A 19,644-nucleotide genomic window follows, 5' to 3' on the forward strand; every position below is an offset into this window, starting at 1 on the left:
CTGTATGTAGTGTTGACATGTAAACCGCAGGCTCTGTGTATACCTTAGACATAATCTTAACCACATACACATAAGACTTCATTAAGTTTGCGGTTCATAAGCTTCCAACTTAAAACCAATTGGCAATTAGTGGATTGGCCCTAACCCTTTATATATTACTTAATGTTCCATTGATTTTCCAATGTGGGATACATATCCCTTAATACCCCTCCTCGAGATGATGGCTCTTATCGACCAGAAATCTCGGAAACTTTTTTAAGACAGTTATATTCGGTCAAGCGAGTCAATTACGACCTATATACCCGGTCGGGTAGGATTAATATTAATTAGGGGTTTAACTTATTAGGATCTGGGCTCTGATACGAAATCGAATCAGTTCTTTCCGGGGACGAGCTGGAACATCTTTCAACAACACGATGGTGGTTTGGTTTTCGTCTAGAGATTAAATGGGTTCTATTCCACAAAATTAGTTTCAAAATTATCATACAAGTTTAGACTCAAGTTGCATTAGTTTGTAAAAAAGTCTTTTTTGATTTGAATAAATTTAACATTCTTTCAAAAAAAAAAGTTTGCGGTTCATTTTATACCTATGCCTCCCTCTTGTTTTGACTTACAGTTCACTATTCAAATTCAACGTGTTATGCGTATACTATTTGGATGTTTTAGCTGTACTTTTCTACTGTTTTGAAATATGGTAGTTGTTCTATGATAATGTTTGAGTTTTAAGATTTGTTTTCATATCTGACTTAGATTCATGGTTAGACCTATAGACCCGATACATTGTGTATAATCCGGTTCGGATTTAATGAAAAATTCGTTAATTAAAAATCTGATATAACCAGGTAAAAATCCAAAAACTCACTATTAACCTGCAATCTGATACCATTGATCCGATTACAAAATATCTAATAGTAATTTTTTTTTTAAATTGATTAAATTACTCATATATTTATTAATATTACATAAATTAGTGATTCCTTAGAATTTGATAAAATTTTATTATGTTATCCAAATAAAAAATGATAATACAAAACACTTATTGATATGACAATATTAGTTTATTTTCGTCATTAATAACCTATTATAAGTTTGTGTTTTTATTTTAGATTTAAAAATTAATTTTAATATAGTTTTTAAAATTTTCTTGAACACTCGTAATTGCCATATCAATATTATGTATAAAATGACATTATAAATGAAAAAATGATATTCAAATATGTATATGATATATGGTGTAGGATATAGGATTTTGGTTTGTATTGAAAAAATGTATAATATTCAAATGATCTGTTTTGAATATTGATATGTATATTTAAGAAAATGATATTTTCATGTTTGCTAATTTATTTATAGTTTGTAATATATTTATACATATATTATATTTAAAGTTAGTATATCTTTTAAATATATATAGGCCCATTATTTATAGATCTATTTAGGTGTATATGTAGGCCCAAAACCAAAAGACTTAAATGCCATTAATGAATTTTATTCATCCTTTGTAAAAATAAGGGTATTTTTGAGAAAGTGTAATTCTCATTAAGTGAATGATCCTCTTTTAATGGTATTGATAAATGATAAGTTTAAAAATCAATTAACTTAATTTTTTTACTTAAATGTTAAATATATGAAGATAAATGAATGATATCCTGTAAAGAATATGATTACATTAATGTCACAGATCCATAGATACAACTGAAGAAACACGAGGGAAGAAGCAGCATTTGTTTCCACGTGAACCCATTTGATTTCACACAGGATTCATTTCTTAAACAAAAAAAGATTCCGTATCTACAAAATATTATATACCCATTGCTCAATTTTGACCTTAACAAGCTTTTCACACCAATACCCATATTCGTCCCATCAAAATCTGCGGATTTACTTCCTTCTACATCTTCATTCTCCATCACCATTATATATAGACAAGAGCCATATGAAAACTCAACCATCTCCTAAGTACATTTTAAAGAACTCTTAAATGGCAAAGCAAATATGGTTACTACATGTAATGATGATCATCACTGCTTTGTTTCTTTACTCAGCACCTAACGTCCACGGCTGGGGTATTGAAGGCCACACCATCGTCTGTAAAATCGCTCAGGTTCTTGATTTGTTTATAGTCTTTCATCTTTCGGTTTATTACCAAAATATTAACTAATAAGTAAGGAGAAGAACAGGCTAGGTTGGATGAAGCTGCAGCCAAGGCAGTGAAAGAGCTGTTACCTGAATCTGCACAAGGAGATCTGTCAAGCTTGTGTGTTTGGGCTGACCATGTCAAGTTCAGATACCATTGGTCTTCTCCTCTCCACTACATCAACACTCCTGATGTTTGTTCCTACCAATACAACAGTGAGTTTGTTTTTCATAATCAGCAAAACATAAAAGTGAAGAGATTTTCAACCACGTTTTCTTATGGGGTTTTGTTTGTTTTGGGGTCTTAAAGGGGACTGCAAGGACGAAGATGGAGTGAAAGGAAGATGCGTTGCAGGAGCCATCTACAATTATACCACACAGCTTCTTACCTACAACACTGCAACTGCATCGACGCCACAATGTACCTTCAAAACTTATCCACACCATTTCCTTCATCTTCCATCTCCCTCACATGTTCTCTTCTTTTTTTCTTGTTTTCAGACAACTTAACAGAGGCCCTGCTCTTCCTGTCTCATTTCATGGGTGACATCCATCAGGTATAAATCATAAGCTCGAACCTTATATCTGGGTTGTCTAAATAGCATAGTTGTATAATATGCACAGCCTCTACATGTGGCGTTTGCTTCGGACAAAGGAGGTAACACCATCGAAGTGCATTGGTACACGAGAAAAGCTAACCTTCACCATGTAAGAAAACAAAATTAAATAGAAAAAGAAGTCTGACAAAGGCCTATACAAAGTTGAACACTAGATATCATACTACAAAAGTTCTAATCTTTATATTCACACAGATTTGGGATTCCAGCATTATTGAGACCGCTGAAGCAGATCTCTATAACTCCGAGCTAGATGGTATGGTGGATGCAATCAACAAGAATATCACGGTACTCATAAATGGATAAGATTGCTCTTTATCTGTATAGCTCAAGGCGTTTCTTACTCTGTTGATCACATACTCAATGAAATGCAGACAGAATGGGCAGATCAAGTCAGTAGGTGGGAGATTTGCACGAGGAAGACAGCATGCCCAGACATGTAAGTCAGATACAAACATTACAGTACCTTTGTTCTTCAAGTCAGAAAGAAACCAAATCTTAACTTCCACTTCCTTTCTTCTGCAGCTATGCATCGGAAGGGATTAAAGCAGCTTGTGACTGGGCATACAAAGGGGTAACTGAAGGAGATACTCTAGAAGGTAAAGAATCCACTAACCAAACATAACACTAGTGATGATTCACAAAGTAAAGAAGCTAACAAGAACATAACAATGTCATTCTTCACAGATGAATACTTCTATTCACGGCTACCGGTAGTGTATCAGCGCTTAGCACAGGGAGGGGTGAGACTAGCAGCTACACTAAACAGGATTTTTGGTGGAAGAAGCTGAGTTTATTAGCATGTGACTGTTACTAAGTACCGTTTCCTGTCAGATAATAAATCTACCTATTGGAACAACAAAAGAAGAGCACAGCAAAGCTCGTTATTTATCAAACCAATAATATATTTATTTCCATTCACAAAGTTTTTTTCCAAACAGTAGTAGTATACAAACAAAGCATTATTATCAATATGTTTACACAACACACATACAGCAAGCGAGGCGGTTCTCAAACTCTTCAAGCCTTTGTCCTGACCACAAGAACTGGGCACTTAGCCTTGTTAACACAGTAATTGCTAACACTTCCAAGGAAAGTCCTGTAAACACACAAACACACATTATCATCTTCCAAAATCTTAAAACTTTCAAGAATCATCTTAATGTTATTTCTTATACACACCTCTCTAGAGCCCCTTTGCCATGGCTACCAACGATTAGCAAATCAACACCAAGCTTCTCAACAGCATCACATATCGCTTCTTTAGGGTTTCCAAACTCCATCACCTTCTTTGGGGTAACCTGTTACACAGCCAAGTCAAGTACTTTACTTGAGATCTAATAAAGAGAGTGGTGTTGAGGTGAACACAAACCCCGCTCTCAGCGCAAATCTTGGTCCCTTCCTCAATCCGATTCAACGCTGCGTTTTTGTAGTTCTGCTGCATTGAGTTTATCAGCTCTATCGCTGCAAAAAACAGAAGAGAACACTCAGCTTGTGCACGGCACGTGCGTGTGTATCCGATACATTCATCATAAACAACAAATTAAATAGCCGAGAAACGGAAGATGGAGAGTACTTACGAGCGGCGCCATAAGAGGAAGCGTAGACGGAGCTGAGATCGAGCTGAGGCTGCGCGGTGAAGAGGATGATATCGGAATCGGCGAGGCTGTCTTTGAGATACGAGAGCGTCCATCGGAGAGCGTGTTTGCTGCAATCGCTGTCGTCGATCGCCACCATCACTTGCTTCTTCCCACTTTTCTCTTCCACCATGGTTTCTTCCAAATGATCGATCGATCGATCGTCAGATGAGTTTGACTACAGTTTGATCATTTCAGACAGAGAGAGAGAAGAAAGAAGGAAGGGGGCGAAGGGAACGTGGAAGCACGTGGTGATGACGTGTCGATCTACAAAGAAGCCCACGTGACTCTTCTGGAGACTCCTGTTAAATGGGCCTGGCCCAATATTTGTGTCCATATAAAAATATCAATGAACCCAACAAATTAATTATTTCTCATTTTAGTTTCGTCTTCTTCGTCTTCCATCAACGTTCCTCTCTCTCTCTCTAATCGAATTGAAGTTCTGCGCCAGAGTACGATTATAACCTTCGATGATTGCTTCTTCCTTATATGTTCGATTAGTTCTTGTGTTTGTCCCGTTAGGGTATTCAATTATCGATTGGAATGTTTGTTGGCAGGAGGAAGAAAATGGTTTCTGGATTAATCAACGAGAACCCGATCGTTTACGAGATTAAAGAGCGTCGTGATGTTCGTGCTTATTCCAGCAATACCGATGAGCTTTCAGTAGATGCAATCGACCAGCTCGAAGTTTTCGATATCCTTTTTGTTTGTTTGTCTAATAGCAAAGGCTTATGTAGAACTAAAATTGGATCGTTTAAGTTATACTTAACATTTGTTCAGCACATCATATAAGAGATATAAAAGATCCAGAGCATCCTTATTCTCTGGAACAGCTCAAAGTCCTTACAGAAGACTCTGTTGAAGTTGATGATACCAAGAGTCGTGTTAGGTTACAAGAATGAAACTTTTTCTGATTTAGATTCTATAACTTTTTGAAGTTTTTCAGTTTGTGCTGAGCTCTTTTTTTTTCAGGGTTACATTCACTCCAACGGTGGAACATTGTAGCATGGCAACCATTATCGGTCTCTGTGTCCGCGTGAAGCTTATGCGAAGCCTTCCTTCTCGTTACAAGGTACATGCTTTTCCTTATTTTTAAGTGTTTTGAAGATGATCTTTTGAGTCGATTTTATGCATTTACTGAGAATGGTTTCAACATCTGTTATTGAGGCAATGAACCTTTGCTATTGTTTCTGATGATTGCTAAGAGAATATAGCTTGAACCTCTGGTATATGCTATGGGTAGAGTGTGCCTTATAAATTCACACACAATGTTCAATGTTCAATGTTTTATGTGCCTCAATCCTTTGAAACTATTCTTTTTTTTTTTTTCAGATAGATATAAGGGTAGCACCCGGTACTCATGCAACTGAGGCTGCAGGTATGTCAATTTTTATCTATATCCTTTGTCTGCGTCTTTGTTTTTTTTAAATTAAATCGACCTTAGAGTAACAGAGCAAGTTTCAGTTGATTCTAGGAATAGCAAATGAAACATGAATTCGCACTTGATGCGGCAAAAGAGTAGATTCATTTTCTGTTTGAAACCCCATTAGCACAAGTGCGCTTGTTTATATAGTTTCTTCCTCTGGAAATTGCAGTCAATAAACAACTAAACGACAAAGAGCGTGTGGCGGCTGCACTAGAGAATCCAAACCTTGTGGAGATGGTCGATGAATGTCTATCTCCATCATTTGAATGATGCCTTGATGCTCTCAAGATACAGTATCATATCTATGTTTCTGCTTGTCTAGCAAAGGTTTTGATCAAACTAGGTACTACTTTGTGTGTAGTTTCGTGTTTAGTAAAAGACTCGGAATATATACACAGAACGAGGTATTTGATTTGATCCTTTTCATCTTAGAAAGGATTATTTCAGATACTCAGCGTCTCTTTGATTGTTCCATTTGTTTCTCTGTAATCACAACTCAACTTGTTGCACGCTTGTTCTTTGACACATTTGTTCCGTTTGTTGCCATCTTGTAATGTTATAACTCGAATTTGTCAGATTCTGATCAGTTTGGTTAAATCAATCCTATTTATTGATATACCATCAGAACCAAGGTTTGAGGATTTTGGTTCTGGTTCTGGTTCGGTTCATTGTGGTGAACCGATTCTCAGAAGTTTTTAAAGTAAAAACCAGAAGTTGTGATAAACAATCCAAAGCTAACATTTGACTTTTCAATTAATTGTGGAAGAACTGGAATGATCCAAAACTGAAAAAGAAAACCGATTTAAACAAAACTGGACTATCCAAAATGGAACTCTTAACCATACATCTGTTCTATAGACAAAAATGATTGTCACTAAATAGGACCAGGGCTGGGGGAAAATCTAAACCCTTTCGGAAAAAAATAGTACCAAATCTAAACCGAAACTGGTTAAATATCTGAACAGATTCAAAATTTTGGTATTTAAAAAACCGGAACCGCATCCGATTCGAACCAAAATATTTTAGATATTAAAATATATTTAAATGAGATTTATATAGTTTAATATATCAGCTACTTTTAGAGTTAATATCCAAAAATATATCAAATATATATAAAATGTTTTGAAATTGTCTAAAATATTTAAAAATATATACAAATAGTCAAAAATAAATATCAAAAATATTTAAACAATACTTAAAACACTGAAAATAATTAAAATACATATTGATTTTTCATCCAAATATTTAAATCAAATCAAATTTTATGTTAAACTAAGGAATTTTGGCATACATTGCTTAAACTTATAGTTTATATATTATTTTATTTTTAGATCTTGAGAAATTTAAATTATATATGAATTTTAATATTTTAAAATTAATTTAAATAGTGAACCGAATCCAAACCAAAACTGAAAAAGCCGAACCAAAATTTAAATATCCGAATGTGACTGAATTTTTAATTTCAAAAATCTAAAATTCGAATAGACTCAAACTGAATCAGAATGAATATCCAGACACTCATCTCTAAATAGCACTATCAAAATGGTATTGCTGATTGTTTAGTAAAATGGTAATGCGGACACACATGTCAAATCATACTTTATTTTCTTTATCCCTGGTCATTAGGCTTTATTTTACATTTTAGGGGTGAGTTATCATATCAATCATCTTCAAAAATATTGGTTTAAATAGTAACTGAGGTATTATTAGCGATACCATATATTTTAAATTAATACACGCACATAGACATTTTTGACTTCTCAGTTTAAAGCGACACCGACCCTTTCCTTATTTTCCCAATATTAGTATTTGTTTAACAAAATAGTTTAGTTAGTAGTACTAGAATATAATTTGAGCTTGAAAGTTTACTGACAAATGAAAACTTAGGAAGACTCTTTGAATATTCAAAGTTTGAAGGATATATGCTATTGGACAAAGTCGGGATAATTAGCTGGCTTCTAGAAATTGGTGTTAACAAAACTAGCTGTCTTTTAGCTTTACCATTTCACACCACATTGATGCAACTATATAATTCAAGAATTTCTGTAAATCCATTGCCATGATACGGTTTATCAAAACATATCACTACAAAACCTAGAAAGTATTATGTTGTTCACAAAAAAAAAGTAAAAATTAAAATTATTTATTTATTTTAAAAAATGTTATGTATTTTTATTAGTTAAATATAATATATTGTTTTATTAACTTATTATTATTAAATTGTTAATTACAAAAATAGTTTATTTATGAACTGAATACCCGTTAGTTTAAAACATAGATAATATAATAAACCAGGCGTCTAGGCCTAATCTTAAACTTCAAGAAATGTATCATTGTAATATCGAAAATCGATTTCTATATTACAAGGCAGGGGATGTAAGTGTTACGTAAATTCTTTGGCATAATGCAAGGAAATATTAATCATGAGTTATTATTGCTAACTTTTCCAGTAAAGTTAATTTATTTAAGAATTTAAACTGTACATCTTCATCTTCTTCCAAGATCGGGTTCCTATATTACAAGGCAGGGGATGTAAGTGTTACGTAAATTCTTTGGCATAATGCAAGGAAATATTAATCATGAGTTATTATTGCTAACTTTTCTAGTAAAGTTAATTTATTTAAGAATTTAAACTAAACATCTTCATCTTCTTCCAAGATCCGGTTCCAAATAAATATTCTTTCCACGTGCACATCTAATCCATATAGTTAAGTCACCAAATTCGATTCCTTTTTCCATCATCAAATGAAACTGTATTGATACATTCTATTATTCTATACTTCTCATTAAACATATAGTTCATTGCAATTATAGGTAGCTACTTTTTTCTTTTAAAAATCATATTCGGATGAGTAATATATACCAATTGGATTTTGAAAATATATGGACTAATACAGTATAATTTCGACTAATCCATACGTCAAATGTATTCTTCCTTTAAATCCCGTTTTATTTAACAATGGAGCATCCTTTATGAGTTAAACCGAGAAGCTAATTAAGGAATATATTTAAACGAAGTTGAAAACGTGTGACAGCTAAACTCTTCATTGGGAAAAAGCAAACTGATGGCTAAAGTAAGAACACTTTCCAATACCACCAGTCTATAAATTCCCAAGTACCTGTGGATTCACTTTCACTTCTCAAAGCACTAAAAGCCTCTCTATCCTTTCTCTCTACACAGTCATGCATGCATAGTTCTTACAAACACAAAAAAATAGAGCACATATAAATAGAGTTTGTAGGGATATTGATAGTTTAGTATGGAAAATTCAATGAAGAACAAGAGCTGCAAAGGAAGTGAAGAAGCAGAGCTGAGAAGAGGGCCTTGGACTCTTGAAGAAGACACTCTTCTCACCACTTACATTCTCCATAACGGTGAAGGACGTTGGAATCTCGCTGCCAAATGTGCTGGTAACTAACTAAAACAAATATTTTGATTTATTATTTGATACTCTTAACTTTACTATAACCACTCTCTTGAAACACAGGGCTGAAAAGAACCGGCAAAAGTTGTAGATTGAGATGGTTGAATTACTTGAAACCTGACATCAGACGAGGGAATCTAACTCCACAAGAACAGCTTCTGATCCTCGAGCTCCACTCTAAATGGGGTAATAGGTGCGTTACTCTCAGAAACTTATCACCACTCCTTTGGCTTTATAGTACCATAAAGTTCCCGACCATTAAACATAATCTATTAACTTGTGTCTTAATTAAGGTGGTCCAAGATTGCACAGTACTTGCCAGGAAGAACGGACAACGAGATCAAGAACTATTGGAGAACGAGAGTTCAGAAGCAAGCTCGACAGCTCAACATCGAATCTAATAGCGACAAGTTCTTTGACGCTGTTCGTAGTTTCTGGGTCCCTAGATTGATCGAGAAGATGGAGCAGAACTCATCTGCTTCTTATGCTTGTCCCCAAAACAACAACAGCAACAATAACAATAGTTCTCTTCTGCCTCCTTCTCAAACATTCGAGTCCATGAGTACACAAACATATCAAGATTTGTCGGGTCTGAGCAACATGGATGGTTCTTCTTCGAGCTCTGCTTTCATGCCTGATCTCATGACAGTTCCACACTTTATGGATCCCAACACCATCATCGATGGTTCGATGTGTTACCATGAAGACAATGCTCAAGAGCTCAGCGGGTATATTCCTGGGACGGAGGAATACTATTACATGGGAAATTCAGACATATCAACAGAATGCCAGGTGGCAGAAGCGTACGAGAATGTCACACAAGATCCCATGTGGAATATGGATGACATTTGGCAGTTTAGGGAGTGATTAAGTCGGTCAAGAGATGCTTAGGGTGGAGCCCACACTACCATGGTTTTATTTCGTATACTAAAGTAATATATTTTCATTTTAGTTCATGAGCAAATGTTGTTAAATATATATTTATAAATGATTGTTTTTTTCTTTTGCTAAAAATTATAAATGATTGTTTGCTGTGAGTCTTTCAATCCCTGTCAAATTTGTATTAAGTTTGTTTGCTAATATAAATATTAAGCCGATTTGTTCATACTATATGTACGGACATACTTGTTTCCTTAGTATACATGCACTAATCAATCATGTCAAGTTTAACTTGACTAATTAAGCTTGAGGGTAAATAGAATAGAGTAGTCTCTTGTCGTGATTCTTTAGACTTATCTGGATCTTAGTGAAAGGAGAACATATCTAGTCTTACCTCAACAAGTGAAAGAATCCAAAAGCTGGGAGTGACTCTATCCAATTTCTTTTTAGAATTATGGGGGCCGGATAGATGGTAATTCAAGGACATAATGATCTGTCTCTTCACCAAAATTTATGTCTTATTTGGAAGATATATAAGGCTTCGAATGGTAAAAGCAGTTCAAGCAGGACAGATCAAGCAGATCATGCAGATCAAGCAGGACAAGTACAGATCAAGCAGGACAAGTGCAGATCAAGCGGATCATGCAGGAGAAAACCGGATCAAATAATTTATTATAACTTAGGAATGACAAAATGAGTTCAAAACTATAGATCATATATTAAAACAATAAAAATGACACTTAGATATCTAAACAAATATCTTAGATATTATAGGATCGACCGAAATGCCTGTAAATGTTTTAAAAGATACTTATACTTATTTTATTTTCTTATTTATAAAAATTAAAAATTATATGACAAAAAATAATAAGTAGAGAATGATAATTTTATATTGTTAAAATTGTAAATAAAATAAAATAAAAATATTGTATTCATAAAACTAGATAAATATATTTTTAAAGTTATATGTTGTAACAAAGTTATTTATTGACCAGACAAAAAAAAAAGCAGATCAACACCACCAAATATTGGCGGGTGAGATCTGCATGCAGATCTCCTGCTTTTTTCACAAAAAGACAAAAAATATTGAACTGCATGCAGATCTCCCGCTTGAACTGCTTTTGTAAAAAGAAAATGGTGAATGGTGAATACAGTGCAGGAGAACTGCATGTGCAGGAGATCTGCACTTGTCCCGTTCCTCCATTCGGACACTAAGTGTAAAGTTGACGATATTACAGGAGAGTTTGATTGACATATATCGTTTCTGTGGAATCAAAGAAAAGGTTAAATGAAGTACTGATTGTTACATTTGATAAGATGCACATTAAGACAAGTGTTGATGTACAAGAGATCATTAACATGATGGATTTGGATTGCACTCATTAACTTGTACTAGTCAATAATTTTTTTTTAAAAATAATTACTCTTGCTACTGTGCACCAGCATGTGTAAGTTCTTTTTTTTTTTGAACACATCCAATGTAAGTTCAATATATATATGATAATAAAGACAAAGCAATTAGTTATTTATTATTATTACTATCCCAAAAGAGCTTCAACCAAAATGATAGAGAAAGGTGGCTTTGGAGAAGTCTTGCTAAAGAGATCAAATTATTGGAGGTCACTGCAAAAGCCTTTCATAAGTATATATATATATATGGAAACTCCACAATAATTTGAACCCCAAGATACCACTAAAAGTTGGAACAAACGTTGATGCACTTTTGAGAGGTCGAGAACGAAACACCACACAGTATATTTGTATGCAATTGATTATCTATTTCACTTTCAAGTAACTATTTGGAATAATATACGGATTTTCTTGAATGTAAACTGAGTATTTTGAATTTATTTAAAAAAGGTTTAATATTAATATTGTCGAATAAAGAAACGTAGATGCTACGCGACGAATATAAATTTCGATATTATGTCGGCTAGAATGGGTTAGTATCTAAACTGGTACTAACCTCAAATATAAATCATTAGGGGTTGTTAAACTTGAGAAAAGACATGAGTAAAGTGGAGCCAGTATACTGTATAGGTCAAAGTTCATTAAGGAGATATTAATGTGGGTATGGTTAGTATGAAAGACTAGAGAGGTCAAAGTTCAAGATAACTGTTTGAAGAAGATACACCAACTTAAGACTAGAGACCAGCTGTTTTGGTTCATGAAACAAGACATATTTACAACAAAAGTTATGATCATGTTTCAAATCAAACAGTGTATATTGGCACCAAATCCTACAACCACACGTTAGATGTAATATGTAAAACCCGTATATTACTCCAACTTATGTGTTCATTTTCTTGTTCCGTGTTTCCGAGTTCACATTCTTCGAACAAAATCAAATCATCACTTCCATAACAATTTTTATTCAAAATCAAATTTAGTCAAACCTAAGACATGAATAGTGAACCAACCTCATATCTAACATATCGAATGTAAACCAACTCATGAACTGAGTACAATATTATAAAAATGTATGCAATAGTCCAAGAAAGAATTTTTTTTTTTGCCAATGGAAGGAATAATATATTGTTTTAGGTTTAGTTATTTAGAAATAATCAAATCATGTGAAAATTATACTGTCCCATCTCAAAAAATCTAAAACGAATATAAGAAGATAAGTGCTACTGATGCCATATGCACTATCACACATGTAGAGCATAGAATCGAGCCTAGTGAAAGAGTACTACTATAATGTGAGCAGTACTATCCATTTATCCTTAACTTCCAAAAGCAAAAGAGCACCTTATTCCATCCTAAATCAGTAATATTTCAATGTGCTTTTCTGTTTCTCTATGGCATATTCACATACAAAAAGAAATCCAGATTCGTCGAACCAATTATTAAACCTTTTGAGTAATGTACATTAAATTATGCGAAGACAAAGCATAACAGAAAGAAATGGAGGTAGCATATACAACAACAATCTCTTTCAATGGTTTTTAGTCAATCAAAATCAAATGCGTGAACAGACTAAACTCTCTTTTAGTCTCTCTACCACAAAGCTTTCGGCCACTTTGTAGGACAGTAACTATCAACGTCACACTATTGTAAGTCGCAGATAGAGAAAGAGATATCCAATGGTTATGGTTCGAATATGTTGACGAGCTTACATTGTTGACTAAAGACTTTTAACGTACTTCAGTTCAAGATGAAATAAAAACAGAGATTTTGTTGTAACGTGTGTATCAAGTCAAACACTAGACAACTCTGCCAAAATCCAAAAAAAAAAACAAGAAAAGAACCTAGAAAGCATCAAAGCACATACCTCTTGATTTAACATGTTCGTCAGAAAAAAAGACAAGCCAAATCATCATTCTGCTGCAGTGAAGAATCCTCTATCAGATAAAAACTAGTTCTGTTTAACCTGGTGATCTACATATTCATGGCCTCTCTCTCCGGATCAACGGCTCCCTCGTATTTAATACACATGAACGCAAAACTGTCACTGAAAAAGCACCTCTGCTTAAAATACATGCAATGACAAGGTTACACAACATCATCGCTGGTGTCAAATTGTGTACAGTGTACATGAAGATACCCAAAACTCAATGTATACATATTAATAGTATCTTTCACCTTTTATCACCGCCATCATAACTATGGATGTAAAATGGGCTTGACTTAACGTGGTTAATCCAACCCTCTATTAAATTTGCTACCCATTACCCTTTTGTAAGAGAGATAAAAAATGGATCAGACTCTTGGGTTTAACAAGTTTTGGTGTACTTCACTTTTTCGCATAAATTCATCTAAAGATAAGCGAAGAAGCGAGCTCGGTTTACTTTTTTTCTTGGTTTAATCTTCGGTTCACTTCTAAATGTTGGTTTTATTTCAAATAAAACAATAGGCTTGATTAAAAACTAAATTTGGGTTTAATTTTTACACAAACACAACCATGATTACAATTCGAACCAAAATCAATTTAAAAGCAATAAAAGAAATATCGAGGATGCATGCATGCTTTTTAGATCTGGTACGATGTCCTTAGATCAATTTTCTGTTAGAGATCCGATCGAACCCTAAAACACATGCCACATAGTTGCATTTATAAGATACTCCTAAAAGATAACGATTATATTATTGTACTGATATGATCTATGTTGATTAGAGCGAATGACTTCAATTAGTTCACAGAAACCCCTCCTGCCGCCTCTTCATTATCAATGATAATGGTGTCTCCTGCAATAAGTATTAATTTATACTTTGATGCTATTATTGATCCAACGATTGATCTAGATCACTGAGTACCTGTATACCCCTATATCAAAATTTAAATCTTAAATCATATATTAAAAATGTTTCAGATCAGTGAGCGAATTTGTAGCTGCAAATGCAATATTTCAAACCAGAAAACATGCACTGCTGACTAAATTCTATTTTTAGTATGCGGTTAAATTTTTCTGAGTGGATATAATTAGTAGTTACTGCCCTTGACATTTATCTATTGAATGAAAAATTACATGTAACATATATGATGACAGTGATCAAGTACAATGTATCATCAAATGATTCCCTTGGCTATTAATAATTGTGGTACTACTTGGATTCAAATACATACACTATGATCAGATGTCATTTCCAACAAAAAGGTAATGTATGAACAGAGGGAATCACTTAGTGATATAGTATTACTTTTCTCGAAATTATACTGCTGAACAAGAAATAAACACTTGTTTATAAGAATAACAAAATTTTAAAAGAAAAATGAATGCTTTTTTTAACATGAATTACTTTCATTCGAACTCAACTCTTTCGGTTAGGATAAAAAGAAGGAATGTATCATCCTCTTTGATTCAAAAAGATAAAATACAATAACATAAATAGATAAACAAGATAGTTTTTCGTGAAATGATGACAGCGAATTCAAGAAGTTCGAATGCGTCGATAAGATTTTCACGATAAAGTCAGACAGCTGAAAAATAGTCACACAAAGAGGTGACGTTAGCGTCCAGTCCGCATTTCGGAATATTGTCGAAACAAAATCCTTTGCATCTTTAGGCCCCGAACGAACCGCCACGTAAGATAACCAAACAGTTATAGATATGGAGGAACACTTACAGTTTGCGGACCTCAAAGCGATCGACGTTCAGTGTATTCGTGGGACACATTCTTGATTTTTAAAACGTAAATATAATCAACTCAAACGGTTGAAAATAATATATATATATATATATATATATATATTCTCATTTTTTCAAATAAGTAATCAAATTAACTAAAGTTGATTAGATTCGACTCATCATTTACAGTTTGATTGAACATATATCATTTCTTTTATATGAATCATGCCCACCACATCAACAATAATTTATGTCGCATAACTGCACAGCTACGATTTAAGCATCTTCTACGAACGAGGACAAATATAATATGGGTCTCTTCTTATATAGAGTTGAGCTAATAGATCAAAATCTTGACATTGCTTTGTTATTTTATTTCTTCCTTTACCTCCTCCTTTGGCTTTTGCTTTAGCTGGTTTTCTTCTGTTTCTTTTTGTTTTATTGTGAGAAACTAATAGGGTAAACAACACCTGATTAATCCTTCCATCACTTATTGTCTCCTTACTACTCTTCTCTTGTAAGACATTATTCTACATAAGAAAAGTTGAAGCTGCCATTTTTGACTTGAGAATCTTCATTTTTCTTTCTTTATACTCTTCACTTCAAAATAATCTTTTCAAATCATTAGGGATCCTTTATTCTTTTCCCGGGCAGCATTGGCTCTTGAATGATACCACAAGAAGGCAGATTAAAGAGAGAGTAAGGGTTATGGCTATTGACGTTTGCTGTTCGGAGGCTCCTTGTTCTGGCACCAGCCCAAGAAACTCTTTCTCCTATGATCTTGACTCACCGGACGGTGACGTCAGATTAGACTCTACACTTCTTGATCCAGGTTCGGAGTTCGATTTCTGCTTTGGCTCAAGTTGTCCTGTTCAAGAAGTATCCCCAGCTGATGAACTCTTCTTCGATGGCAAGATTCTTCCGGTCCAGATCAAGAAAGTAAACTTTAGGGTCCAAAGATCAGCTTCACTCTCGTCATCTTCTTCTTCATCTTCCTCTTCTTCATTACAGAGATCCCCACCAGAAAAGAAGATCATGAGACTCAAAGAGCTGCTGTTGAATCCTGAATCTGATTATGAAGAAAAGCCTAAGGGGTTGTTCTTGCAGTTCAAGAGAAGCATAAGCCTCAACTACGATAAGAGCCGAAACAGCAAAGGGATAATCAGATCGCTTCAGTTCCTCTCACGAAGCAACTCCACAGGCTCTGCTTTAAACCCTAAACCTAACTTGCCTCCCAAGGAAACTTATCATCTTCACAAAACTCACAATCTTCCTAAACAAACGTCTCTTAGAAGATCATCTTCGCTCTCAGCTTCAGGTCCTTATAAGAAACCTCTAGCTAGGAGCAGTTTCGGTAACGGGAACGGTGGAGTTCGAGTTAGTCCGGTCTTAAATTTCCCACCGCCGGGGTTCATCTCTAACGTAGCCGACGGATGTTTCAGCATTGGTTCATTCTGTAATGGAAAGATGAGCAGGAAGACAAGAGTGTGAAACCATCTTTTGTCTTTTGTGGCAGGAGAGGAGAGAAAAACTTACAGAAAATGTATTTATAAAAAAAAAATTTGCTGGTCGTTGTATAATAAGTTAATAATGGAATAATCGACAGAACATGTGAAGATTAGACAGCATGTGAGTTTTGTCTGTATTTTAAAAAACCAAAAAACAAGAATAATTGGCGAACGAGGCGTAGCATAAAAATAGGAACGCCTCGTTTGATTGTGGATATTTGGGGTAAAATTAGAGAAAGGAATAATAGTATAAACGTGTACATGTGTTAATAAATTTATGAAGTAAGATAATATGTAAACAAAAATGTAGCGTAACAAACATTGGAGTTGGAAAGCTCCAGCCGCAGAGATATAAAAAAAAAGAAAAGAGGAACGTTTGTATATTTTTGATTTTCTGATATCCGACGTTATTTGTTAGCATCTTGAGAGTTATAAAATTATAGCTTTTTCTTATGAGTTGGGTTTCCTTTTTCTTTTGATCAGTGCTTCCAAACTGGACTGGACTGGCGATCGGTCCGAATCTGACCACGAGTGGGGTTAACACTAAAACTCACAAAAAGATTGAGAATCTGTAAACCATCAACCCAAACGAACATAAACTATATTGTGGCAAAACGTTAAAATAATTTCTAACGTTCAAATTTAAGCTAAAAATGCCTCATAGTGAATGTTTAACAACTGTTTTTTGACGTGTCTAAAATGGTTTGGTTAATGAAACTATAAGATTATATTAGTTTCGGTTTAAAAGTTAAAAATTCAAATAATGTATCTAAATTTTAAAATTTATATATATATATAGGATTTTAATGATTCTAATAAACAAATTTTCATTTTAATGATTCTCTATATACAGTTAAAATAACTTAGTTTAGTAATGATTAAAATGGGTTACCAAAATAATTATTTCATTTTCCTTGCATTAGTATTATTTTATAATAGTAATATACTATTGATTACGAAATTAATAAAAAAATTTAAAAATTAAAGTTATTATAATATTTTCCCAACTTTAAGGATATATATATGTATATTAATTATAAAATATATTAAGAATATTCTAATTAAAATAGTTAAAATGGATTTTATATTATTATTTTAATGAATATCTAAAAATTCAAATATTTTTATAGCATTTCTTGTAAACCATTCGTCAGCTAAAGATTTGTTTCAGTATTCTACTTGCTGATTTTAGTTATATAGATAATTGTCTTTCTAATTAAGTGGTGAAGTTTGTTAAAGTATTATCAAGAGATCAATAAACTGAAAATTTATACACAAAATGGCCTGTTTTAATAGGACGTGGATCAAATCAATAGAGATGTAAAACTTCATACAAAACTAGTTTTAAAAAATTTAATATAAACTTTGGAAATGTAAACTGAAAAATTACTCTGATCAATATGAATATTAGTTTTTCAGTATATGTGTGTATTATCCTTTTAAGAATTTGTCTTGTAATTGTTCAGTTTTGAAATACAGCAAAGCAAATCCAACAGAACAAACAATGAAGCAGAGAACCACCATCTAAGCGTCTTCAAATAAATTCGCTGATAATAAATAAAAAATAAGACAACACTTTGAAGAGAATAGATTTTTTCATTAAAAAAAATATCTGATAATTATTATTTTCATAAAATCGCTGATAACCATTTGGTTAAGCTGGTTGAATTCGACCAGAAAATAGTAAACCGGTGGTGAGCGAGTCAGGGTCAGGCTGAGGGAAAGAATCAAACGCGGGAAAACGAAAAGCCCCCACACGGAACAAACTAGTCCACTTTTTTTTTTTTTGTATAGCACACACTCCTTGAATTGTTGACCGTTACACGTTAAATACAGAATGCACTAGAAAGAATCATGACGGCCAAAACACACACGCACAAGTTATCTCTCGCAACAAAGTGATCATGAATGATGGCAAGCACGGTTGGATACTCACAAAAATTCAATGGAACGCATCAATCAATAAATAAGCAGAAAGACAGAGGAATGGTCTTAAACCTACAGAGGTTGGATAGTCACAAAAAAGGCAAGATTTGGTGAAATGTTCATCCTTTTATTGATCCCTATTATTATTGGCTGTTCGTTGCTGATTTGATTAACTGAAAGAGAAGAGAATGTCCTAACACATGAGAACCTACTCAACTTCTCCCATATCTTTGTACATGTTATTTAGCCAAAACCAAAACTAATAGCTAAAGAAACAAAACTGAGAAACTCAAAAAGCATCTTCTGATTTAATCACACTTCCAACTTTCATTCATCATCGTCATCATTTCTGCAGAAATAGTAAAGCAAATATTAGTATCAAACAGTTACAATACCAAATAAAAAGTCTTGTGAAAAAAGATGATACCTTTCCGTTCTCGGCTACGTCCGGGACATCGTAGAGATCTTTAGTAACCTCAACAAAATAAGAAGCTGGATGCAGGGATGTTAAAACGGGCTTACCCGCCCATTTACGTCCAAGCCCGTTTACGTCCAAACCCGTTTAATAGATGTCCATTTAAAACCCGTTTAAATCAGACCCGTTTAGAGCCCGTTTATGTGAAGCCCATTTAACACTAAACCCGTTTCAAACCCGTTTCAAGCCCGTTTACTTAAAAAAAAAATGAACATGATCTATTTATATCATAGCTTATCTTTTCGATGAAACCTGTTAAATACCTGTCAAATAAAATATGAATCCAGAACCTTACATTGTTTTGCTTCAACTAAAAATTCAAAGTTTACAAATCACAGTCACAGCATAATTGAAAAATAAAGTTCACACTTCACACTAAGTGTCCATAAGTTACTCTTTTCCTTCTTGAACGTCTACCAGGATCTGTCCATGTTCAAAACATAACATATTATATATTTTCATCAAAAAAATTATAAACTGATGTAAAACAGAACCAGAAAACTATGTACCTTTGTTCCAGCAAACATATCAATCTTTTGATGTTGA

General features: G+C 33.7%; 5 protein-coding genes across 5 annotated transcripts; 4 read left to right on the forward strand and 1 right to left on the reverse strand.

Moving 5' to 3' along the window:
* Positions 1-1,574: 1,574 nt before the first annotated feature.
* On the forward strand, positions 1,575-3,672 carry LOC106354007 (endonuclease 2-like). Its single transcript, XM_013793847.3, has 9 exons — positions 1,575-2,104; positions 2,181-2,352; positions 2,447-2,557; positions 2,638-2,693; positions 2,761-2,844; positions 2,949-3,041; positions 3,128-3,192; positions 3,279-3,352; positions 3,441-3,672. Exons 1-9 carry the CDS (start codon positions 1,982-1,984, stop codon positions 3,542-3,544), a joined length of 882 nt encoding a protein of 293 aa, XP_013649301.2. The 5' UTR covers positions 1,575-1,981; the 3' UTR covers positions 3,545-3,672.
* On the reverse strand, positions 3,641-4,633 carry LOC106354008 (universal stress protein A-like protein). The gene is made up of 4 exons (XM_013793848.2): positions 4,334-4,633; positions 4,126-4,217; positions 3,936-4,054; positions 3,641-3,852 (listed from the first exon to the last, which is right to left on the reverse strand). The coding sequence occupies exons 1-4, from the start codon at positions 4,521-4,523 to the stop codon at positions 3,774-3,776; spliced, it is 480 nt and encodes a 159-aa protein (XP_013649302.2). The 5' UTR covers positions 4,524-4,633; the 3' UTR covers positions 3,641-3,773.
* A 122-nt stretch (positions 4,634-4,755) lies between these two features.
* On the forward strand, positions 4,756-6,430 carry LOC106354009 (protein AE7). The gene is made up of 6 exons (XM_048736025.1): positions 4,756-4,842; positions 4,948-5,084; positions 5,174-5,279; positions 5,363-5,462; positions 5,723-5,768; positions 5,986-6,430. The coding sequence occupies exons 2-6, from the start codon at positions 4,958-4,960 to the stop codon at positions 6,084-6,086; spliced, it is 480 nt and encodes a 159-aa protein (XP_048591982.1). The 5' UTR covers positions 4,756-4,842; positions 4,948-4,957; the 3' UTR covers positions 6,087-6,430.
* Positions 6,431-8,734: 2,304 nt separating this feature from the next.
* On the forward strand, positions 8,735-10,338 carry LOC106357155 (transcription factor MYB62). Its single transcript, XM_013796833.3, has 3 exons — positions 8,735-9,227; positions 9,305-9,434; positions 9,535-10,338. Exons 1-3 carry the CDS (start codon positions 9,077-9,079, stop codon positions 10,106-10,108), a joined length of 855 nt encoding a protein of 284 aa, XP_013652287.1. The 5' UTR covers positions 8,735-9,076; the 3' UTR covers positions 10,109-10,338.
* Positions 10,339-15,374: 5,036 nt separating this feature from the next.
* Positions 15,375-16,810, forward strand: BNAA07G26990D. Its single transcript, XM_013796834.3, has one exon. It carries the CDS (start codon positions 15,898-15,900, stop codon positions 16,678-16,680), a length of 783 nt encoding a protein of 260 aa, XP_013652288.1. The 5' UTR covers positions 15,375-15,897; the 3' UTR covers positions 16,681-16,810.
* Positions 16,811-19,644: the final 2,834 nt, after the last annotated feature.

The sequence above is a fragment of the Brassica napus genome, chromosome A7 (assembly GCF_020379485.1).
Source record: "Brassica napus cultivar Da-Ae chromosome A7, Da-Ae, whole genome shotgun sequence".
NCBI classification, from domain to species: domain Eukaryota; kingdom Viridiplantae; phylum Streptophyta; class Magnoliopsida; order Brassicales; family Brassicaceae; genus Brassica; species Brassica napus.

Excerpts from the sequence above, each read along its gene's own strand:
- LOC106354007 (XM_013793847.3), top strand. The coding sequence starts at position 1,982 with ATGGCAAAGCAAATATGGTTACTACATGTAATGATGATCATCACTGCT. Across the intron at positions 2,558-2,637 it reads AACTGCATCGACGCCACAAT|ACAACTTAACAGAGGCCCTG; the intron begins GTACCTTCAAAA and ends TCTTGTTTTCAG. Across the intron at positions 2,694-2,760 it reads TCATGGGTGACATCCATCAG|CCTCTACATGTGGCGTTTGC; the intron begins GTATAAATCATA and ends TAATATGCACAG.
- LOC106354008 (XM_013793848.2), bottom strand. The coding sequence starts at position 4,523 with ATGGTGGAAGAGAAAAGTGGGAAGAAGCAAGTGATGGTGGCGATCGAC. Across the intron at positions 4,055-4,125 it reads AGATTTGCGCTGAGAGCGGG|GTTACCCCAAAGAAGGTGAT; the intron begins GTTTGTGTTCAC and ends GCTGTGTAACAG. Across the intron at positions 3,853-3,935 it reads GGCAAAGGGGCTCTAGAGAG|GACTTTCCTTGGAAGTGTTA; the intron begins GTGTGTATAAGA and ends GTGTGTTTACAG.
- LOC106354009 (XM_048736025.1), top strand. The coding sequence starts at position 4,958 with ATGGTTTCTGGATTAATCAACGAGAACCCGATCGTTTACGAGATTAAA. Across the intron at positions 5,280-5,362 it reads GATACCAAGAGTCGTGTTAG|GGTTACATTCACTCCAACGG; the intron begins GTTACAAGAATG and ends TTTTTTTTTCAG. Across the intron at positions 5,769-5,985 it reads TCATGCAACTGAGGCTGCAG|TCAATAAACAACTAAACGAC; the intron begins GTATGTCAATTT and ends TGGAAATTGCAG.
- LOC106357155 (XM_013796833.3), top strand. The coding sequence starts at position 9,077 with ATGGAAAATTCAATGAAGAACAAGAGCTGCAAAGGAAGTGAAGAAGCA. Across the intron at positions 9,228-9,304 it reads TCTCGCTGCCAAATGTGCTG|GGCTGAAAAGAACCGGCAAA; the intron begins GTAACTAACTAA and ends CTTGAAACACAG. Across the intron at positions 9,435-9,534 it reads CACTCTAAATGGGGTAATAG|GTGGTCCAAGATTGCACAGT; the intron begins GTGCGTTACTCT and ends GTCTTAATTAAG.
- BNAA07G26990D (XM_013796834.3), top strand. The coding sequence starts at position 15,898 with ATGGCTATTGACGTTTGCTGTTCGGAGGCTCCTTGTTCTGGCACCAGC.